Genomic DNA, 24,169 nt, shown 5'->3' on the forward strand with positions numbered 1-24,169 from the left:
TCTTTCTGGAGAGCATTAAAGTGCTACAAAATTAATTTGATAGAACCTCAAACCTCGTAGCAAGAATTAATAGATTGCAGAATCTAATAAAAATTAGTAATTAGTGGTAGTACTGGCACTGTTGTAGCATCATTTTTACTATTTGAGTGCAAATCAATCAAATTTGAAATATATATATATATATATATGGAATTAAAATAGAAGAAAAATGGAAAGAGGAGGAGGAGGAGGAGCGGAAAGAACAAGGCGAATTAAGGAACACGGTAGAATATATTTTTCTCAACAATGAAATGAAATTGGAAGGAGTCTAATAATAAGTAATAGTAGTAGTCGTCGTCATCGTCGTCGCCTAAGGATTGACATAGTTGCAGTTAAGCCGAACTTCGCCTGCAGTACGAACTTGGACATTGCCGAGCTTGATCATGGAGACTGCGAATTGGTTAAAGAAGAGAGAGGGTTGAGATGCCAAGGCAGCAACAAGGGGTGAAGTTCTTGCATCCGAGTAGAGCAACTGATCCGTCTGTAGTAGTCCCATCTTCTTCTCAAGATTTGTGTAGTAAATCTCGTCGAACGTGTTGGGAGTGGTAGCATCCAGATCAACAAACCGATTAAGATTAATATTAATATTACTGTTGTTGCATTGCCTCCTGAGAGAATTCAGATATTTAAGATCGATGTTATCGGTGGAGAGCCTCTGTCGAATGGAATAGCAGGTAGACCTTCCGATGGTGTGGGAGCCAGAGAGGATAACCAAGTCAAGAATGTTGAGTCCGCGTGCTTGGAAGAATTCAATCAAAGCAGTGACATTTTCGTGTCCCTGGGGAACGGAGTTGGCTTCGTTGGCGAGGGAAACTCGGCCGTCTTTCCTACCGAAGGGGACTTCCCAGAATGGACCACCAGCCATGACGGTGGCATCTCTAGCTGCAGCGGTCAGGATGTCAGCACAAGACACTGTCTTAGGAGGACAACTCTTCTCCACCTCCGCCTTTATCTCATCTATCAATTCGAACCCTCTCAGCGTCTTGCTTGCCAAAGCTCTCCTCTCGCTCCCTGCGTGGTTTAGCAATATTGAAGCATCGCATCCCTGCAAATTTAATTTAAACCACGTAAGTATTTACATACATACATACATATATGTTTTATTAGATAGATAGTTTTCCGATTAAATAAATCAATAATCTAGAATCAAGAATCAAAGGGAATCAGATCGATTGATTGACTGATTGATTGATTTACACCCACCCTAACAGCGCAGTCGTGAAAGTGCAGGCGGATGATGCTTGCAGCCATGGTGTAGTCCCTCTTAACCCAAGCATTGACTTTCTGTTGGATGATGGCTTCAAGATTGGGGCATGATTTGAGATAGTGAGTGGGTGACAGGTAAGCTAATTCCGTAGGAGTAGGAGGAATGATTTTTGGCCTTGGCCGTGCCACCGGAACCCGCCACTTGGGAGAAATGGTTTTCTTCATGGTCGTGGGAACAAGTGGTGGTGTTACATCTTTGGCTGAGAGGGCCATGGCCAACTCCATCTCCATGTGATGAACAAGGAGGACTAAGACGATTGAAAAGCACCACCTCCACTTCATCCCTTTTTCTCTCTTCTGCTTTTTCTTCCTTCAAATATATATATATATATATATATAACTTCAATTAGTAGTCTCTGCAGCGAATAGCCACACACACACACACCCAAAGCGTTAGGCTCACAAAACAAAAGATAAATTATTTATGTGTTCCTGTTTTGTTTTTGAAACTTCTTCTGCCTTTCCTTCTTTATATACACATGACAGCAGCAGCACTACAGACACGATTATGTGGTTCCTTGTGGAGAATACGTGACATACACTTTCTTATATTTACCCTGACTTGCCAACATGTCTTGAGTTAGTTGTTGGACGGAGTTTTTATTTTATTTATTTATTTGTTTATTTATTTTTGGGTGTTTTGACAAGCTGATAAAAAGTCAGGTTTTTTACTTTTTAACTTTTTTTCAAGTCTTATTACTTCTCTATTTTTTATATAAAAAAGTTTTAAAAATCTAAAAAAAATTAAAAAATCAATTTTTTACTAACTTTTCAAAACATCACTTTAAATCAAAGGTTGGCATTATTTTAAATGCATATACAATTTAAATAAATAAAAAAATAAAAAAATTAATATTATAATATATACATAATTTAAGTGGTATGAGTCTTTTTATTTGAAATTTATGGTCATAGGTTTAAATCTTACCAACCTCTTTGTGTAACTTTTTCTTTTTCTTTTTTTTTTAATAAAAAGCACTACCACATGGCATGAGAAGAGCAAGACTTTACTACACTAATTAAGGCCTTCACTTAATAATAATATAGAAGATAGATAGATATAACTTTTATACAGGAAGCTTATTGGTGGTTTTTTTTTTTTTTAATTTTTTAAATTATGAACTGAAGTTTAGAAAATATATATATATATATATATATATTTAAATAGAATAATACTCTATATAAGCAGATTTCTTATTATATGTCCTATTACTAAAGCAATGGGGTTTCGTTAATAAATATATATGATCCATTACTTTTGTAGCTAGCTATAAGAAACTCAATTATAAATTCTGTTTATGTATAGTATTTTAATTCTTATAATTTTAATTGGATTAATTTTGACTACTAATTTTAGATTTTGTATCAAATTAGTCCAATTAATAACGTCGTTAAGGTTTTTGGCGCAAAATTTTCATTGCATGAAACATGCCGCTCACATGCATATTTGTCATTAAAAAATGCTAACAATTGGAAGGAATTGGACCAATTTGACAAAATTGAAAAATTCAAGGTCAAAATTCAATTGAAATTATAGGAATCAAAATGATATAAGGACTAAAGTATAAGGACTAACAGTATAATTTGTCCCAAAAAAAAATGGTGTTAGTAATTATATGGACCTTATTGTTTTAGTAAATTACACTAACTCTTTAGAGATTTATATAACTTTAGAGATCTTCCCTATATTTTCAATATTACATGACTTTCTTTACTTTTAAAACTATTGTCATTATTCTCACTTTTATCATCTATCCCGTAGAATACCTAACAGAACGTATTAAAATGTCAAAATTGCCCTTCATCATCTCTTTTTAGCAATGACCTCCCTTGAGGTTTTACATAATTACAAAGACGTCCCTCAACTACTATAATCCTATGGGCACAATTACATTGAATCATGACCCATATCATTTTCTTCCTTCAATAAATTGACCCTCTCTCTATTGTTTCTCCGTCTCCCTCTTCCATTTTCCCTCTCATTTTCATCTTTCTTTTCATAGCTTTTATTTCACATTTCCCTTATTTTTTTTCTTCTTCTACTTCTCAATTCCAGCAAAACTCACACTGTCCCTCTAAAAATTAAAAAAAATAATAAAAAACAATTTCTATTTCTTTTGCTCTCTCTGATACACAGAGTGTTTAGCCATATAATTCTCAGAACATATGAATAAGTACATGAATAAACAAGATAAAAAGCATTAATAAAGACAAAGTGATGTGCATGAAGTGGGTAAAAATTAATCAAGTCTTGGTGCTAGGTCCATTGCGATGCTCACTCCAAGTGGAGCTAGGTCGGACCTCAGCCCTATGGCCAACACTTGCTCCGAAGCAAGACAATCATAGGAGTTTGGCCCAATGTACGAGCGTCACTCCAAAGTGGGCCGAGCAACATGGTGGACCTTCTGGATGGACAGAACCACTCCGAAATGGGTTGAGCAACATGCTAGACCTCCTGGTTGGACAACCGTTCTAGAGCAGACCAACTTAGAGAAGGCCAATTCACTAGAGATCTTTCTTGGGCCCACAAGAGACAAACAACCCTGCTCCTCCCCCTCTGTATGAACAGAACGTGGAGACATGGAGACGCAGAGGGACAAGGTGCATATATGACAGACCTGCATCTGAATGGCAGGCGGAGTGGTCGTCCTCCTCCAATGAGAGATGTCCGCTAATGAGACAAACAAAACAAACCTGCACCCAAGTGTCAGGCTGAGTGGTCGTCCTCCTCCAATAGGAGACGACCACGAATAAGACACATTGGACAGATGGCGGAGAGAGAAGGACTTGAACGACAAACAACCTTCTCCTATAAAAGGTGAACACTATTCACTCTCAAGGGATCCGAAATCCACACACTGAACACATATACACTCTTTATATTCTCTCCTCTCTTTTTCCTCTCCCTGAATCCCTGACTTTACCATCGGAGGGGTTTCCGACCAAACCCCGGTCGGGCAGCCTCACCATTTGTTATTCTGTGCAAATCTTCAATTTCCAAAGCCTGCTGTTCATCCACGAAGTTCAACCCTTCTTCATAGTGCGGAAATCACCCCCGTACAGTGCACATACTCATAATTGCGAGAAATTTGATGGAGACATGTGAAACGTGGTGGACATCATAACTTGTAGCTTTATTATAGACCTAGGTAAATTTTAGGTGAATTCCATATGTTTAGGCCTTCAGTTTCATAATTTGGCCTTTTTCAAAAAAAGTTTTGATTTATCCAGTCTACATGAATATTTATTTTTCTTTCTTTTCTTTTTGGTAATTTTCTTATTTTATTTAATTGTTCTGTGTTAATTAAGGAACTACCTTATTTGGTTGTTTCCTAACTGGTTTAAGGTCATATCATAAAAAATGATTGGAAGTCTTATGACTACTTAATTTTTGATAACTAACTTATAGTTTCGTTGAAAGAATTCTCTTATTTTTCTTATAATTTTGATAGTTTTTGAATTTAACAGATTTATAGAAGAGTTTTCATACTCTTGTTGCTACATGTTTTATCTTCACATTTTTGCGATGCATCAAACTCTTTTTCTCTCTCAAATCAGTTTCCATTACCCATTCCTCTTTCCAATTTATGTTTTTCATTTTCTTTCCTTGTTTCTTTTTCTTCTCTCGTTGATTTCCTCCATGGTTACCGCTACAATTAACAATGCCATATATTTGTTTTGTTTCTCTTCCCTCTATTTTCTCCTTCATTTTTCTCTTCCATCACTGCTAGCCCCATCATCCAACACCATCGCAACTCACTAAACACACACATATATTTGTTTTGAAATATATATGTACATCAAAAATAGTTTTTTTTAATAGCAAAATTAAATATAAAAACATTTCATATTCATAGAAAAACATGAACATGTAAATATTACCAAATGCTACATTATAAATATCATGTGTTGCTTTTTTCTTTTTTCTTTTTTCTTTTTTAACTTGCTTATTTATACATATAGGTAAATTATCATTTTATCTGTTCACAATCCAATGTTTTTCTCAAATTTAGTTTTTCTATTTGAGTCCTTAAATCTATCATTGATGTGTGATAAAAAAAAAAAAAAAAAAAAAAAATGGCCAGACAATATTCTCCAATTTAAAAAAAAAAAATTTGACCCAAAAAAAAAAAAAAAAAAAGTGGAGCATAATCCTATTACAACAATTAAAATAGTTAACATGGAATAAGAGTCAATAAATTATTTGAGAATAATAAACTATTCAGACAATTTGTCATTTATTATTAAAACTGAACTTTAGTTGAAATAGTTAGTTCCCTATGTTTATCTTTGTTTCTTTCATTTAAACTATTTTTTTTTTTTTTCTCAATTCAAATCTTAAAATTAATTCAAACAATATGGATATTCGTTCTCAACAAAAAAAAAAAAAAAAAAAAAAAAACAATATGGATATTTTTTCCCACCTTCATTAATGATTGACCTTGTATAAAAGTTTATGAACTTTATATAAGAATTGAAAGACATCACATATATTTTGGAAAAGTTTTAGAAACAAAATGATAATTTATACTTGCAAAATTATATTAGGGAAAATTCCACTCACCTCACAAGATTTTGGGCCATGTTAATGGAATGGGAAATTATGATAATGTTAGAAAAAGTAAAAGAGGTCAATGTAATTTCAAAAACTATAAAAAAAAGTTCCTGTAACTATGCAAAACCTCCAGCACAGAGCGTGTACTTCACCTTCTTCAAAAATAAATAAATAAATAAAAATTGCCAGTTTTTCCTGTACTTGATTTTCACAGATCCGTCTCCTGTCCAGCCATGCCTTGCACTCTCCAGCAGATGAAGCCATGTGACAACCAGGGATCCAAAGGTGAGGGAAAAGCCACGTTTTGTGCGTGTCTATCAATCGCCCAAACAACCAGTATAACTCTTGTCTACCGCAATTGTCACTTTATTAACAGTGGCTATCACCATATTTGCCGGATTACCAGCCGGATGACCAGCAACTGAGTGCAAGACAATGAGTGGATTGAATAGTGCTGCAGAGGAGGCGATCCAATTTTCACGCCCAGCCCAGTACTTATTGGGAAGGAAGCACCTATTGCTGCATGCCTATTACCATCAGCATAGCAAGGCAATGGCGAACAGCGAAAATAGAAAAATGCTATAGGCCCCAAATTTTCTACCAAATGAATGACCAAACCTCTCACATGGGTGTGAGAGGTTTGGTCATTCATTTGGTAAAATTTTTTGTATCTCTAGCATTACTCCCGAAAATATAACCCTGAAGATCTTTCTGACACGCGTCATCACCCTCCTATTTTCAATTAATTTTTAGTTTCTTGACGTTCTCATCAAAATAACAGTGGCAATTGAAGTGTTCACCCACAAAATCTGCATAAGAATTTTGAAAAAACAAATGTATATAACATAAAAGTCCACCTTTTAGTGCATCTACTGCAATAACATCAACAGAGTCAGAAATTCCCCAGGTAGCTGCTTAAGGTCATTCTGTACAAGAAGAAAATGTAACAATGGATTGCACCGCCAAGAGCACAGAAACACATACAGGTATAAATTCATTCAACTAACTAATGATGTGCACCAACTTCCCCAAAAAAAAAAACCCTTAGCCTCCCTGTCCACCAGAGGACTGTCCACGTCCACCACGAGCACCACGGCCACGAGCTGCTCTTCCACGACCTCTACCCACTGAGGAAGAAATCACTCCTGCCTGCCTTAATAGTGACCTTTGCTTTGCCCTTTCTTGCAGATTAATAGTAGTTGAGCTTGAGCTCTGTCCTACAGGGGATACCTGTTTTACTTCTTGCGTTTCTGCTGAGACACTTGGCCTACCTTGTTTTGACATACCAATTTCTACAGTACCTGTTTTAGTTCTCACCCCAGTAGTAGTTTCTAAGGCGGCAGCAGCTTCAGGGTTCTGATCTGCTTCCATTGCTACCTCCTGGTGGTTGTTACCATCATTCAAATTGTCTGCACCCTCAGCATTCGCTTCTGCTGTATCCCCTTCATCATTCAGAACTTGGGGAGAACTAGTTTCTCCAAAATCGACTGTAGCAGCAGCAGTAGCAGCAGCAGCAACTAGAGTTTCCTCATCACCCACAGGTGAACTCACAGGAGGAGGAGCTAGCGCTGCAGCCTCAGGCTGATTTTCCCCAATTTCTTGGCTCTCCACCACCATCCCAGACATATTGCCACCACTTTCAACATCAGCGACATCGGGGACCAACTCTCCCTCTTCCTGCTCACTTCCAGACTCCACCGCTGACTGCTGGAAATCCTGCTCAGCAAGAACCTTCGACCCTTCATCAAAGACCCCCTCTGATTCATTTTGCTTATACGGTATCTCCTCCAAAACATCATTGCTCTCGCTCTGCAACTCAACTTGATTATTATCACCACCCACCTTTGGCTCCTCATCCTGCTCCCCACTAGTCTCTACATCATCCTTCTCAGCATCAATGGCTTCCTCATTGGAACCTTGGGGCAAATCACCAATAGCATCTGAAGGTTCTTCCACAGCAGGTAGAGTTTCCAAATTTTCCAAAACAGCAGCAGTTTGTCCTTCAGCACCGTCTTGTGAAAAATCTGAGCCTTTGGATTTCTTCAGCACAGGTGCTTCCACATCGGAGCTAGTGCCACATTGAACAAGTGACTCTTCTTGTAACTCAGGAGAGGTTGAAGAAGCAAGGCGTTTGCGAACAGTTGTATGGGTCAGTAGCGTTAGGCTTCCTTGAGTTTCTAAGTTATGAGAGGACACAGACTTTCCATCATTGTTGGATCCCTCAATTTCTGGCATCTCTGTATCTCCCTGAGGCTCTTCAGGCTTTATAATACGAGGTCGAACTAACTTCCTTCCCGTTTTACGGGCTTCAACATTCGATTTTGGTAAAGTAAATCTCTTCTCTCTTTCTTCTGTCGGTTTAGCTGATGGCAAACTTGTTGTGGAGCCAATTGCAGGTAAGATGCTTGGCACCTGGGAAGGAACTGACTGACCTGCGGAGGCATAAACGTACTCGAATTAACATTTCTGGGAAAAATAAAAAAGGGAAGGAGAAAAGTAAGGATCCAATCATCTACATGGCATCCTAAAAGATTAAAATAGTAAAGAGACCTATAGCAAGTCCTGAAGATGAAGCATCCACTACTGGAGAAATGTCTGCCAGAGGAGCTCCAAGTTCACTGGAAACTAAATGAGCAACACGTTCAAAATTTTCCACGGCCAGAAAATAGGCAGCAGAAAGGTCATCCAAGAGAGTCCCAGAAAGAATCTGAACCACTGTTGTACCCTGAAAATAATTAAAGCCAGTGTCAAAATCAAGATGCAGTTATCAAAAAGAATATTTACAAAGAACAAGAAGGTAACAAAATGGCAATCTGGTTGTCTAGGCATCAAAGCTGCTTCTTAGAGAGGATTGTGCTTCGAATACATTAAAAGACTAAGTAAAGCAAATAATGTTAACATCCACCTTTTTACGTTATGAGAAGCCATTCTAAGCAATTTCAGGAACAAAGGAGATATGAATGGAATTGCAATGCCCTACTTTACAAGTGGAATCAGTTGGGGGGTTGTTAAAAAACAAAAATTAAACATAATCAGAGAAAAAGAGCAGCATCAGAAACTGCAGACACAAAGGTGCTAATACAAGAGATGTGTATGAAAAGAAAAGAATCAAAAAGCACTAGTCAAAAATGAAAAAATCAAACAGCAACTAGTGTAAGAAGACAGACCACTCTACTAGTCAAAATTCCACATTATTCACAGAAAGGCATGCAATTGATATGCAGTAGAATAACAGCATTACCTCTGGAAGACTGGTTTTGGCATGCTTAAGCTTCTCAAATTCCTCTGACAACCTCTTTAGGGCCTGCTTATGCTTCTCAAGCCCATCTACCAGCTTGTTTCTTTCCTAAATTGACGTAAGGTATAATAAGAAATACATATCCCTATAAATGTTATATATTCGAGAAAAGAATGTTTTGCCAGAAAGCAGAGCAAGCACAATCTCAACTTCAAGAATTGAATGCAAAGCATTACACTGTCTCCGTGTAAAATTGCATAAATAGCAAAATTTGCAAATTAAAATAATAATAATAATAAAAGAAGACAACTAACATCTTATTTTCCAGTATCAAATCAGTAGCTCAAGTGAAACTTAGGGTCGTTTGGGAACATGTTTTTTTAGTGACTTTTTTATTTTTTGGCTAAAATATGAGATGAAAAAAACTAATATGATTGAAATGACTTTTTGGTTTTTTACGAAAAGCTGTGCAAAAAGTAGAGTGAATGGAAAGGAATCTGACTTTTTGGTATTTGTTGGTGGCTTTTTTAGTGACTTTTTTACTTTTAGGCTAAAATGTGAACTTGATCGAAGACAAGGACAAGGACAGGGACAGGCACCTGATTGACAGACTTTATAGAATCCATTATTGTCCTCTCTGTCTTCAGACGCTTTGCTTTCTCTGTCTTATGGTCATCCTTCTCCTTCTTCAACTCCTCTCTCTGCCTCTCTACAGTTTTCTCTAGAATCTTCGTACGCACAAGTAATGCAAGAAGTGAGCACAAAGGAAAAAGGGGGACATCGGGGGATAAAAATTAAAATAAAAAAATAGAAGAGTGATGATATATAAACAGAAAATTCATACAGAATTTTCATACACAATGATGTGGCTTAATGATGACCTTCAATTTAAAACAAAATACCCATAAAGATGACTTATATTTACAAAACTGCCACTGCCATATCATTCATGTGGTATTTATTGTATAATTTTTATGTATGGATAGAGTTTTCCAAAACAAAAAACTTAGGAAGAAAGAAATCTCTAACAATTCTTGTCACACAAACCTGTATTCTTGTGTCTTTCTCCTTCTCTTTTTCCTTCATTGCATGTTCAGCTAACGCATCCCCTACGCCCCTCCTCCCTGCTAATTGGTAACTAAAGAATGAAACAAAGAATTTGATAGCAAGATAATGCCATGCATTTACAGCTGAAAAGAAAATGATTACCTTGCTTATAGTCCTCTAACTGTTTGGAAAGAACTTGGTTCTCCTTGCTCAGCTCCTCCTTTTCCTTCGACAAGTTTTCCAGCTTCTTCTGCAGAATGAAGAAAAATTTAATAAACAATTTAAAAATAAAAATAAAAAACCAAATACTATCAGAAGAATATATTTGAAGTATGAAATAAAAATTTTGAATTCAAATGAATAATGAATGTATCATAACCACCTTTAATTGAGCTACCAACTTCTTTTGCCTCTCGACCTCATATTTCAGAGAAACCTGAAAGACAATGACAATGAAGAGACATTTGATTTTTACAGGTCGCCAGAATTATAACTATATGCAAGCCACAATAACTTGACTACTGCACAAACAATTGAGCCCAAGTACCTCAACTTGCAAACTTTCGTTAATCCTTCCCTCCCTCTCATTTAGTTCGATTCTGCTCTTTGCAATGTCCTGCTCCAATTCTGATATTACAACCTGTTTTTCGGAAAGAAGTTTCTTATTTTCCTCCAGCTGCGCAACCTTCTCACTCAGATTTGTCTGCATAAAGAAAATAATTTAATAAAATATGAATTCAATAACCAAATGCCAGAGCACACTAAATTGATTTAAAGAAGCTTTTCCCAAAAAGCTATCTTATATAAGCACAACAGAATGAATCCCATATTAACACAATGGTCACTAGAACAAGGGTGACCAAAATTTTAGAGGCTGCTTTGCAGTTCCAGACAGAAAAACGTCTCTCCAGTGCCAAGGAATGGTAAGATGATTACACCAGCTAGGCATGTTTAATATATACTTCAACCCTAATCTTTTTGTTCCTAAATTACAAAGACCCTAAATATACTACCTTGTTGAAAAGTCAATTGAGTATTTACTACTTCATTACCAACCATACCCTTTTGCCGTAAATTAATGAATGCCTGACTAAAAAATAATAAGAAATCACTTGGGACAAAACTGAAATCCCACATCATTATGTGCATTCCTACAGCACAGTGTCTTGAAAGTGGGGACAATAAGTAGGCAGAGGGAGTATATGCTAATGACAGCCAGGTCTTCTTTTAAACCCTGAGTAACACTAAACATGATATTAGTGGCAGTAACTTTAGTCTTCCGTTCTACAATGTAAGGCATACCATATCCAGTAAGTGAATAAACTGGCAGCCGATGAACATACAATGGTTTCCATGACACTAAAAAGATATAATTTTGTTTTTCCTGTAAAGAATGGTAAGATATAAACCATCAACATTGTATCTGAATTTCCAAGAATACAGTAACTTTTTTTGTTTTTTTTTGACAAGTAAACAGAGAAAATAAAAATATGTTACCTGCATCCGTTTAATATCTTCTCTCATGCGTCCATAATCTTCCACATCAATATTCTTGCAGCTCACAAGCAACTTCAAATGATTTTAGAAATTAGAATGATAAAAAAGAGAGAAAACAATATAGAAAAAAGATTAAACAAGCAACACCTCATCAACCCTCTTTTCCAAATGCTCTTTCTCTATTTTCTGCATTTCAATTTCTTTCTTCCAAGCTTCCACCTCAGTTTGACACTCTCTCAGTGAAGTCTCCAGTTGCTCGGTTTCCATCCTTGCTTTATGGGCAACTTCACGTAATTTCTACGAGCAAGTTCAAATTTTTCTGGTTACTAACTGGCACCATTATCATCACCAACAAACCAAAAACCACAACCATAAAACCATGAAAATGATGAATAATCACTCCAAACCTGGCATTCCTCAAAATTATACTTGTTTTCCTCTCTGAGTTGCATGTTGCTTTCACGAAGCAAGTTCACTTCTCTAACCTGCAAGGGTATCAAAAAAAAAAAAAAAAAAATTCAAATATTACAGTATGAACTATGAACACATATATTGGGATTAAGTGATAACATTTTCTATGCTAACAAGAAATATCTAGAAACTGATCTGTTAATCCCAATAGTCTGTCATTCCCTTTCAGGATGTCTCAAAATAGTGTCCAGCAAGTCTAATACCCAAAAACATTTAACTTCCAATTTTACTATGTTGGAGTTGCAGCATTTCATCTTGAAACCAATTCCACTCACCAGCCACCAAAATGTAGAGAAATATTTATGTACTTACAATAACTGGATTGAGGCACTTTATGCATAAAAAGTCTAACCAATCCAAGTATTTTTTAAAATGTAAGCCGTTGATACTTTTCCAATATCATAGAAGAATGAAAAGCATGATACAAAAGGAGAGGGAAGTTAGTGACATAGACCAGTAGTGCATCAATGGTAGAACAAGGAAGACTGGTTTCATGCCACTGTATCAGCTTCTGACATCAAAACTATACTGGTATGATTTTTAAACACTACAGGAAATAAAAACCAGCTTGAAATATTACTTTAGAACTCGTGGGACTTCTAAGTTAACACAAATTGTATGCAATTAGGAAGATTCTAGGACAAGTCAAACTCAATTATGATAGAACATGCCTTTTTTCTACCTCGCATTTGGAATTTGGAGATACAACTGAAATTTCCATGCAAAATGATAAACCCACTTTTGGCAGATTATTAGAAAATTAATCACAGATAAATTGCTAATTAATTGGTAATTAGCAATGGATGCCAAAGTTTAGTCATATCAGTAGATTTGTCATTGCGCTTGATGAGTAACAGTGCAGAATCTTTAGACCAGCAATGTATCACCCAAAAGGAGTCAACCTATGAGGACCTGTTGACAATGAGAAGAAATGAACCTTGCCCTACATATACACTGCTGATAAACTTTTTTCAGTATGCCGGAAAGTAGTTAATAATTGTATGAGATTTAGGTAATATTACAGTTGTCATTTTAATGAGTCCATCCACCGAATTAGGTTAAAGACCAGCCTGTAAACTGTAAGTTAGGCAGTTTGCACAAGGCTCAAGAAATGCAAAGAAATTGAAATGATTTCAATAAGAAACCAACAGAAGTTCACAAACGTATGTAGACTCCATGAAAAAAAACTTGGGGGCAAAATCTACTTTCCTACTTGAGGTATGGCCAAAGAACCCCCACATGTGGTTTTCAAGTAATCTGCAACCGTCACATTTTCCTTCCAAATTGATGGAATTGTGTCGCATGTGCCAAGTTTGAGAGTTGGCAAGAAAAAAGTTAAGTTGGAGTCAAATTCTAATGCAAAAAGATTATATTGCCCTTGTCTTCATCTACCTCCTCCAACCTATGTGAAAACCCTAACCCTAAGCCAGCCACTTCCCTCGCCACCTTCCCCCCACATATTGAGAACACCTAAGAAGCACAGACACAGACACGACATGGACACGCGGGCACGTAAATTTTCAAAAAATGCAGGACACGACACGTTGGGGCCACATTCAAAACATATATTTTTATTATATGTATATTTTTAAATATTTAATATATATTTTATGTCAAATATTTAATTTTACCAAATTTATCAACCTTAGGTATGCTATTTTAGTAAAAAAATTAAAAAAATATAATTTTTTTTGAAAAAAATAGTACTCAGTGTGTCCCAAGCGTGTCCTCAACGTGTCCCTTGCATGTCCAAAGTGTCCCAGCGTGTCCAACACGTGTCCAGATTGTGTCTGTGTCAGACACATGTCGGACACCTATACGCGACCTCCAGAGAAGTGTCCGTGCTTCATAGAACACCATTGCCTTGGTAAGACACGTTCAATTAATTACAGTGACATAAACTTCGATACAAAAATCCCAGTCTATTGAGGCTGAAATGCTTTTGGACAAGCACAAAAACCTAGAACCAAAATTTTAGTATGGGAACCGTCTTATGTCAATGACCCTAATATTTCATGAAAATGACAGCACCACAGGTTTTTGTTTGGGCCGCCAATCATACAAGTCCCAGCACCACACAGTTTACTCTTACAAACAGTGCATCTAGATTCCAAATACTTGCTTCCTTGTGTTACTGACTTATAAGAACATCAAGTCATCCACAATTAAATATATTTAGTTCGCATCCTTCATTTGAAAATAACAAGGTATTGTCACAGCAGAGCTAGAGTCTCTGGAAGGGGCAAAACTTCGAGGTCCACCCATTAATACAAAGAAAGAAATTATGCTAAAAGAATAACAGCAAACAGAAAATATGTTTAAAGCTAATACATTGATCAGTAGTAAAATTAACCTGAAGTTGTAGAGATTTAAATTCTTCCTCTGTGAACAACATTGCTCTTGAAGTTGCTCGCTCAGCATGAAGTGATGCTTGCGTAGTCTCTGATGCCTTTAGAGCACTCTCAAGCTACAAAGAAACCAAAAGAGCTTTGAATATACAAAGAGTTCAGTTCAGAGCACTCTAATTTTGCCACCACAAGCAGAAGTTCATCCATAACCAAATGCAAAGATAATAGAGCATCTCAAACATCTACTAACAAATATGACATCACTTTTTCCTAATTCTTTAATTTGCAGCATAATTCCAAACATTAATTTGCCATGCAGGCCTATCCAATGTATAAGAAATTTTATCAATTACACAAAGACAATATCCATAATAAGCAGACCAAATAAATCTAGTGATGTGGAGAGCATCTACTAACAAATATATTACATTAAAAATGAAAATTTTAAGCCTCAATACTCATAGTGGCTCATAAATGATGTGCAGAAGTAATATATTATCAAAGTTCACAACTACCTTGGGCCAGTCATATAAAATTGACCCGGTCTACTCTTTAAACTTATCTTAGCGCAAATGTTATATCAAGTATTTCATTTGCTTAAAGATAACAGAATATAAAAAAACCAAATCAACTCCATTTCAGCCAAGTACAGCAAGATTAAAAGTTGCAACAAAATTTAGAACTAATTTGGGGTATCTGTAGCATATGCAAAAGTGGTTTTTCTAGAATAGTTTTCCAATTAAATGGAGAGCTAGAAGAATTTCGTTAGCTCACAAAAATGATTAACAATAATGCTGTTAACTGATTAAATATGTTGAACAGGTACGTTTACTCTTATTGGTAAATAATTACAAATCTATTAAAGGTAGGTTTACACAAAGATCTAACAACTAGTAGACAATATGAACATAAATACTCCAATATGCATGCGCATGAATCCATGCATATTCGCCATTTTTCACATATTTGTTTGTGTGTTTGTGAATTCATTTGAGTGGTGTAAATATTAAAGAATGTTTCCTTTTACCAAATCATTTACAAAGACGCTATATACTCGATATTTTTTAGTATATATGTAAAATCAGTTAACTATTTAATAAAGAGCAACATGATCTACAGGTTAAAAAAACCTAAGGCCAAGAGAGAATATAAAAACAAAAAAACGAGAATAAACTAAAACATAGAAACAGATATGGAGTCCTACATAAGTAGGTGCACAAGGAAAGATTGCTAGCACCAAAGGGAACCAGATGCCGAGTGAGCCAGACATCACTTGGTCTAAGTGATTGAGTGAGAGGGGAACAAGTTGAATATAATTGACTGAAAGCAAAATAGGGGTACAAGTTAAAAAGCATCATTACAGAAATGAAAATGGCCAAAAGATATCCTTGTGTAGGTATAAGCTAAGTACGGATTTCCACAATTTTACTGCGTCTCTAATAGCCAAATGCCACCTAAAACCCACAACAGCCTATGTTACACGGACTCGGGTACGGGTATCGGGTGCGGGTGAGTATTTAGGGGTTAGACACTTAAAAATTAAAAATTGAAAATACATACATATGGATTCAAATTTGGATATGAATAGGGGAATACGTTAAATAGTTATTTTTTAAATATATTTATTATATGAAGATGAGTTAAAAAAAGCCAAGGAATAACAGATTTGTTAAAATTATTTTAGACATAAAATAAATTATATTATTTATGGTATATTATATTAAACAATATTTTTTTGAGTGAATAATATTATATATTATTATATTAACATAATTTATATTATATAATATAAATCTAATTTATATTATATAATATAAATCTAATTTAAAAGAAGAGAAAGAGAACAGAGAGAAGAGAAGACGAAAAGAAGAGAGAGAGAAGAATGCAAACAAACTGAGATCAAGAAAGAGAACAGAGAGAAGAGAGAGAGAGAGAGAGAGAGACCACAGGGGAATCGAAGCCCTAGGGTCATTTTCTGAGTGGAATCGACTTCGCGATGATCTCCTTCAATTCAGTCGAGCTCACGACTAGGGTTCACGTTTCGATCTTGCTTTGCGACTCGACTTGCTTCGCAAAGGTGAGTTTCAACCCCCTCTCTCTCTCTCCATCTCTAAGTTTCAACCGTATCCGTTTGTATCTAACCGTATCCCGGCCGTATTCTGCACCCGTACCCATGTCATGTCATGTCGTGTCAACACGGGTACCTCTCACAAAACAGAGAGTCCATGTAACGTAGGCAACAACACCCATAAATAGGGCCTTTGAAAATCTTAGGGCATATTTGGTATCGTTTTCGTTTTCCGAAAACCTATTTTTAGAAAACACTTATAAGTAGTTTTTTGAATTCTAAAAAATTATTTTTGTACAAAAAATGAAAACGGGAAGTATTTTAGAACCTCTGATTATTGTTGTTCCAAAAAACATGAAAAACAAAAACCAATATTTTAAAAACAATATCACATAGGGCCAAACAATTTAGTTTACACATAGGACCTTGGAAAACTAATAATAAATTTGGGTAAATTACACTGACACCCCCTGAGGTTTCTGTTTAATACAAATCCCTCCTCACATTTGAAAAATTACATTCCCCTCCCTAAAGTTTGCAATCTCATTACACATTGCTCCTGCTTTGCTAATGTCATGCCCTAAAATTTTCTAAATGACTATCTTGCCCTTTTTTCTACCATTTCTTCTTCCTATCATCATGACTACATGCTACAACTTTCCATCATTAAATTTTACCTGAACATATTCTTATTGAATGATGATACACAAACATAAATTTCATGGAGAATTTTCAAACACGATGATATAGTTTACTTGTGACCTTTGACTTTAAAACAAAACACCCACAAATATGATTTTTATTTACAAGAATATCACTATCACAACAATTTTTATGATATTTTTTGTATAAATTCTTATATATGAATATAATTTTTCATTTTTTTTTCCACCATTATTTCTAGATTAGATCAATTTAATCTAGATATATTTAAAAAGTACAAAATTTGTAAAAAAAAACTTTTAAAAAATCCATTGAATACAATAAAATAAGATAATGTATTGGATTTTTATATTTTTATATTTTTTTGTATTTGGTGAATTGAAAAAAAAAATCACAAAATATTATACTTCTTAAGTACATTTAGATTAGGTGTATCTAAAAAATTTTAAAAAAAAAAAAAATTCTTAAAATATTAAAAAAAAAATCAATAAAAATAAAAACAACTCTATTTTTGTGAGTTAAACCAAAGAAGATGATTGTTATTCCCCTTGAAATGACATGAACAAAATATCTGCATTATTTTATTATTTTATGTGTATAAAGATTAAGGAACAAATATGTTATTTTAATGTAACAGGAGGTAAGTGTAATTTTTCAAATGTGAAAGGGATCTGTATTAAATAGAAACCTCAGGGGTGTCAGCGTAATTTACCTAATTTATTTTATAACTCCAATTAATATATTTCAAACATCAACTTTCCAATTTCCCTATATCTATACATGGAATTTCTAAAAATTTAGTGTACGAATAGGACCTTAGAAAACTTCAAATTTCATTAAAAACTCAAATCAATATATTTCAACCCATCAACTCCCCAATTTCCCTATACTTAGCAAGTAAATGGAATTTCTAAAAGGTTATTCTACTCCATTATAAAGCAAACACCGTCTCTGATATGGAAGACTGCAAACAAAATTTAAAATTTGAGAGAGAGAGAGAGAGAGAGAGAGAGAGAGAGAGAGAACTCAAATCAGTTTTGGTATGGGAACCTGTGACTTGGCAGAACTTTAAAAAATATAAAAGAGATACTGCATAGGAAGTGCACTTTAACTAAATGTTAAAAACATCTCACAGCCCACATGCATTGCAGTTGCCCCCCCACTAAAGACATCTATAAAACAACAAGACGTCCATATTTGAAAGCATGCCCCAAATCATTCTTTGAAAATCATCAAATCTAAATAACCTCAAATCTGAAATACAGCAGTGCACATTATACTAGCATTACAAAAAAAAAAATGAAGTTTGTGAAATGAATGATGACCAAAACCTAAAGTCTAACAAGTGACATTTTACAAGAAAGTTGCAACTGTGTAGGTTCCAATTAATAAATCACAATCCACAAGTGTTATGAATGGGATGCTGGGAAATGCAGAAAAACCAATTGAGAAATTAGCATTGAGAAATTAGCATCACAACAGAAATTGACATTATGTGAGACATTGAACAATTTCTGATAACACACTGGAAAAATCACTTTCATAAAGATAGAAAAAGAACAAACAAAAAAAAGTAAAAAATAATTTCCTCATAACGTAGCTTGTACATTTGTATTCTAACTTTCATCCAAAGAGGCAGCTCACAAAGTATAGCAAGTCATACATCTTAATCCTACCAGAAACTTTGTTTTCCCCACAAATTTTAATGAATTGTTAAAATGGCAAACAAGTGTCTGCCAGATAATCCCCAACCACATAAGGACAATTGCAAATGTGAGAGAGAGAGAGAGATAGAGAGAGAGAGTAATAGTCAAGTTATATGCAAAAAAATTACACTTGAAACATTTGTAAAAATTGGCTACCTGTGATTGCAATCGAAGCTTTTCCTGCTTTAGCAAAGATATCTCAGTTTCTGCCTGTAAAAGTAGCAATTAAATTAGAACATTACAATAGTCAAAACTGAAATCAAAAATTAAAAAACTTCAGAGGGTGAGATACACATACAATTTCCTTTGACCGGCGGAGATAATTTACCACATTGTGTAACCCAGTGTCAAGTAGTGGATCCTGAATAGAGTTTCCAGAGGATATCCCAGCAGAATCACGATCATTTTCAGCTAATTTAATGTGCAAAGCCTCGAGCCTATTGTGCAGTATCTTGTTCTGAGGAAAGTTGGAGTCCGGATGAGGGAAAGGCCGTAACAATTGCCAACAAAACACATTACCAATGATTTGATGCAAACACATGAAGACTAAACCCATAGAATGGGTTCATAAATAATATAAAATGTAACAATTTTAACAATAGAAGTCTTTTAGAAAGTGGTATAGTTCAAGAAATGTTGCAAAATACAAGCAAAGAATTAGAATATTTGACAACCTGACCAAATCAAGGAAAAGTTAAAAACATAAAATGAAAGATTTATTTATTATTCACCACAGCTCATTAGTTTCAGTCTCTTTTTCCCCTATCATTTTTTACTGCATATCTGATTCGGAACCCCAAAATCCATACTACTACATAAAGAGAAAACAACCTCTTGCAGGTCCCCCCTATTTTAAGTTCTGTAAGTCCCATCCCCCTCTCCTTCTACCCTATCATAGAGAATAACAACAGAAACAAAAAAAAGAAAAAAAAAATGGTTGACATACAACCCAAAATTGTACACTCCCGCTACGCAAGAAAGACAGTTACCAATGTAAGAGACAAATGGCGAGGGAAAGGGTTGCCTTTCATGACCCACTTTAATGGGGGGAGACAATGAACTTTGCGAGAGGTAAGGGAATTACAAAAATAGAATTAAAGTGGGTTCTCAAAGACCTCTCTCTCTCTCTCTCTCTCTCTCTCTGACTTCCCACTTAATTTATTTGTTATCTTCTTCCTCTCTCAATGTGAGTTACGAATGTGACTTACAAATTATAATGACATGCATTGCTCTTGCACAACTTCTAGCAAAATGAAGAGGAGTTTGGATACGTTTTCACACTTATTTTAATTGATTTATGGCATTGACTAAATATACATGCATACAGTTATGTACATAAATATGTGATATGTGATGTGCATAAAAGAGTCTACTGGACATCATAAGCATATTCATGAAGCAAATCAATCAATGACCTGTTCGTTAACTTCATTGTACTTATTCTCAGCTACGTTCTTTGATTCTTCTAGCATTGACTTGTCTACATCCCACCTGGCCTTGAGCTCATTCTGTTAAAATGCATGAAGATATAACAAATTAGCACATAATGTTGATGAAATGTGAAAAAATCACTTAACAAATGGATTCTTTTATGTAATTATGCCACCACAGACTGCATCATGAAAACATTTAAAATAAAATAAAACAAAACAGGAGTTTATGCTTTGGGCCCAGTAAGAAAACAGAGAAATAGAAGAACTAAACTAACATAAGAAATGAAAACAAAATATCCTGCATAGAAGAAATCATTGCAAATAAATTGAATGAGAATCAATCACATTGTCTAGATAATGAACGATGTCAACTTCACTACCCTTTTGTACTCATCTCCTCGCCTTAAAAAAAGAGCCTAGAGATAAATCCAAACAAGTTGAAGGCAAGCATTCCACTTGAAAACCCAAAATGGAGGATAAAGCCACATCCATTAGGCATATCAAAGTCAATTTTCTTAGTTTCACCTTGAGATCATGCCTCAAAACAACGAAGCACACAACGGAGGTGGCCTGACTGCCTTGCATTCGCCTCACAAAAATAATAGTATCTTTAGTATAAAGCAATTGGGACATTGATAATAAAAATATATAAAACCAAATATATTCCCTCGATTTGCCCAAATCCATCCTTTCCAACGAGTAAAGAAGCCACATCATCACCTCCACTGCTAGTTGTAGTCCTTTTGAAATTCAAATGTAGCGGCCTCTTCCTGCTTTGCCGCGAAACTCCTATCCAAGCAAGCCAAATCTCCTTATATTACAGACTTAACCCTGATGCAATGCACATGTCCACATCAACTTCCTGTCCAATGACCTAGCATGCCCTTGGTCACCACATAAACTCCCCCGATAGCGAAAAAGACCACATCCACAGATGAACAGGGAGACCCACCACCCTATTTACCTCATTTCTATAAGACAATATAGAGATCTAAAGCAAAACATTCCCAAAATCCCACTCCTTATCCATGATTCTTTGATCCTCTTGTTTCGAATGGAAGACAAAAAGGTAGTAAGCTCCACCAATGTCCAATCAACCCTTCTTGTAACTTGCCACATCTGAGCAACACAATCTTGAATGAACTTGGCCTCCAAAACTAGTGGATCCAAACCCCATATGAGCCCCACCAAGCAAAGACTCAAATAAGCCACCAAATCATCACAGCATGCAGGTTCTACTTCCACATCAGAGTCCCTCTACTAATCTCATTGAACAACCCGAATGATCATCAAAGGCCATTTTAGAATAAAATCTGCGTGCGTAAATGACTTCGGGTGAGCTGCCTTCATCATGCCACCACCCAAATAGAACTCTTGTAGAATCCTAGTCAAACCAGCCCACCCATTCCTAAAATCAAACACTATAAAACATACCTTTGTGCAACCTCTCAAGGTAGAAACAACCAATTCAAAAAACCTCCCCTTCATTTTGTTGACACAGACCCTTCACCATTTTATCGCCTTCTCATACTTACCCAAGAACCACTCCCCACCCTGCCCTTAAGACACCTCGTTTATTTTTTTACGAAGACATTGAACCTCAAAACCAAGAAGCACAAGAGAACGTTGATGACCTTTACCGCGATCCACCACCACCATACAATTCCTCTCTTCACATGCATCTACAAAGTCAAAGGTCTTTGAACTTTATTGAGCTATTTTCCTCATTATTTCTTTTCCTATAGTGTGTTCACAATTATTTGATGCTTCAACTTATAGACAATAAAGGTTGAAGTCAACCTTATTTCCCAAAGTTAATAGTACCAAGACCATCATCCTCGAGCTTTGATCACAGATCTTAACGCAAAATGATCTTTAAAAATCTAAGACTTGATCCTAAAGTTGTTTTTAGAGGTGAAAGCCATCCAAGCAAAGTACCCAAACGTAACTAGGGGTGTAAACGAGATGAAACAAGCCGAGGATGAAGGTGATTGAGCTCATCTTGACTAATCTCGACTCAACAATGTAAGCAAGCTTCTTTGCACAAATAACCATGGTAGTTGGCTTGAGAAAAAGTGCTGGTTGAAAGAGAGATATAATTTGGTAATAAAGCACAACATAGTGGGTGTATAATGTTTATAATGGAATTTGAACGGAAAATGCAATTTTTATACTACACTGATCCACCCTGTGACAGGAGTCCAGGCATTTTCTATCATCTTGCAAAGTAGAGGTTCACAAGGGGCATTACTGTAACTATATTTGCAAGCCTACCCTTCTCGCTTCCCTAGTTATCATTACAAAAGTAACACTACAAGGCAATTTGCTCTCCAACCAAGACTTTTCAATTGTGGGGTTAGTTGAGAACATCTAAATAATAAATGAATTTGGAAATAACATCAAGCTGCACCACGACACAGCAAGCCTGAACAAGTCTGTAACAAGCTGAACTTAAGCCAGGATCGAGTAGCTCTCATTTCAGCTTTACAACTTATATTAAGCATAGTGCAAGTTGAGGTGAAGTTTTATCTAACATAGGATCACTGAGGTAGCAGGAGCAGAACTTCCCATATTCAGTGAAGAATGACACAGACAACCATATTGCCAATGACCTTAAATCCTTATGAAATTCAATGTTAAAAGGGGAAAGAAAGAATCATTAAAAAAAACTAGAAAAACAACAAAATAACAGAGAAATACTTTACTAATTACTATACTAATGATAAAAAGACAAACTAGTTTTACCCAAATTGAAAACTCGAATACTGCTGAAACAAATTAGCTGTGCTAACAAGACAAATGAGAAAACAGGAAAAATTTTAAGTGCAAAATAAAGAAATTACATTTTCAGTTTTAAGTGCATCAACCAATTTATGCAGCTCAGATGCCTCGTATTGCAAAGCAGCCATAGCTTGAGATGTTTTTGTCAACTCTTGAATTGTCTCTGACTGTAGTATAACCTGCACAAATTAAAACAAAATATCAAAATTTCCTGAACAACTTTTGAGATGTTCACTAATAAACAGTACAATGATAGCAATATCCAGGTTATATAATTTTTTTCAAATTGTTGAACACATGGTGAAAGAAAACTAATTTCCTGTAATTTCCTCAAGCCTTCATAGAACAGAGTTAAATTCATAAATAACAATTGTCGCATGTATTTGATATGAGACTCTTCTAACAATAGTTCAACTGTGTGAATCAGAAAAGATTTAACCTTTATCATAGCTGTAAATAGAGCCTTCAACCATGACTAACAAACCAAACCAAACAAAACCTTGTGTCCCAATCAGGTGTTTCAGCTACATGAACCATTTTTCACCATTCTGCACTGTCAAGAGCTATATGCTCACTTAAATTAGAAAAATTCATACTTGTTTTTTTTACTATTATCACATGCCATGCCGCTCTTCTGTACCTTTCATGTCAATACCCTACCCGTGACATTTCAGTGATTAGCTCTTCCTCTCCTCCTACCATTTCCATTTACGGTAATCAGAACAAGAACCGCATTTAAAGCATCCCATCCTGAATCTACCCAAATAGCTCTATATATTTTCAGAAATACACACTTTTTATTTTATGCTTTTCTATACAGTAGTCTCTTTCAACCTCAAAAACTCCATCCTGCATTTATCTATGTAACATTCTATTCTCACCTACCATTCTTGTGTTTTTTTCCAGAATGTGTCTCACCATCTTTGTTTTTTTCCACTCTTTAATTTTCAATGTAATTATTTTGCTATTTTCCTGGAGGACCTCTTGTTCTCATTGCACTCTGATGTAGTTCTTTATTTTCTTTTCAATAATATTTCTTTGTTGCCGATCCCAAAAA

The 24,169-nt window shown here is 35.4% G+C and overlaps 2 protein-coding genes across 3 annotated transcripts in view; both read right to left on the reverse strand.

Moving 5' to 3' along the window:
- Nucleotides 1-251: 251 nt before the first annotated feature.
- Nucleotides 252-3,072, reverse strand: LOC114318484 (peroxidase 7). The gene is made up of 2 exons (XM_028265381.2): nucleotides 1,243-3,072; nucleotides 252-1,084 (listed from the first exon to the last, which is right to left on the reverse strand). Exons 1-2 carry the CDS (start codon nucleotides 1,585-1,587, stop codon nucleotides 350-352), a joined length of 1,080 nt encoding a protein of 359 aa, XP_028121182.2. The 5' UTR covers nucleotides 1,588-3,072; the 3' UTR covers nucleotides 252-349.
- Nucleotides 3,073-6,680: 3,608 nt separating this feature from the next.
- NUA (nuclear pore anchor) overlaps nucleotides 6,681-24,169 on the reverse strand; it is a 71,608-nt gene continuing 54,119 nt past the window's right edge. For both annotated transcript variants that reach the window (XM_028265414.2, XM_082884579.1), the window contains 16 exons: nucleotides 23,175-23,291; nucleotides 20,314-20,406; nucleotides 19,197-19,355; nucleotides 19,055-19,108; nucleotides 14,467-14,580; nucleotides 12,050-12,127; nucleotides 11,790-11,939; nucleotides 11,643-11,714; nucleotides 10,693-10,848; nucleotides 10,528-10,581; nucleotides 10,308-10,395; nucleotides 10,146-10,222; nucleotides 9,698-9,826; nucleotides 9,102-9,206; nucleotides 8,411-8,585; nucleotides 6,681-8,292 (listed from right to left, as the gene is read on the reverse strand). In XM_028265414.2, the coding sequence (XP_028121215.2) occupies nucleotides 6,905-8,292; nucleotides 8,411-8,585; nucleotides 9,102-9,206; nucleotides 9,698-9,826; nucleotides 10,146-10,222; nucleotides 10,308-10,395; nucleotides 10,528-10,581; nucleotides 10,693-10,848; nucleotides 11,643-11,714; nucleotides 11,790-11,939; nucleotides 12,050-12,127; nucleotides 14,467-14,580; nucleotides 19,055-19,108; nucleotides 19,197-19,355; nucleotides 20,314-20,406; nucleotides 23,175-23,291 (3,009 nt within the window). In that variant the 3' untranslated portion in view covers nucleotides 6,681-6,904. The remainder of the gene's footprint in view (nucleotides 8,293-8,410; nucleotides 8,586-9,101; nucleotides 9,207-9,697; nucleotides 9,827-10,145; nucleotides 10,223-10,307; nucleotides 10,396-10,527; nucleotides 10,582-10,692; nucleotides 10,849-11,642; nucleotides 11,715-11,789; nucleotides 11,940-12,049; nucleotides 12,128-14,466; nucleotides 14,581-19,054; nucleotides 19,109-19,196; nucleotides 19,356-20,313; nucleotides 20,407-23,174; nucleotides 23,292-24,169) is intronic.

The sequence above is a fragment of the Camellia sinensis genome, chromosome 8 (genome assembly GCF_055761805.1).
Source record: "Camellia sinensis isolate YWXY chromosome 8, ASM5576180v1, whole genome shotgun sequence".
Lineage (NCBI taxonomy): Eukaryota > Viridiplantae > Streptophyta > Magnoliopsida > Ericales > Theaceae > Camellia > Camellia sinensis.

Bases quoted from the DNA above. Each gene is read 5' to 3' on its own strand.
- LOC114318484 (XM_028265381.2), bottom strand. From the start codon at position 1,587: ATGAAGTGGAGGTGGTGCTTTTCAATCGTCTTAGTCCTCCTTGTTCAT. The intron at 1,085-1,242 runs GTGGGTGTAAAT...TTAAATTTGCAG, and splicing joins TTCACGACTGCGCTGTTAGG to GGATGCGATGCTTCAATATT.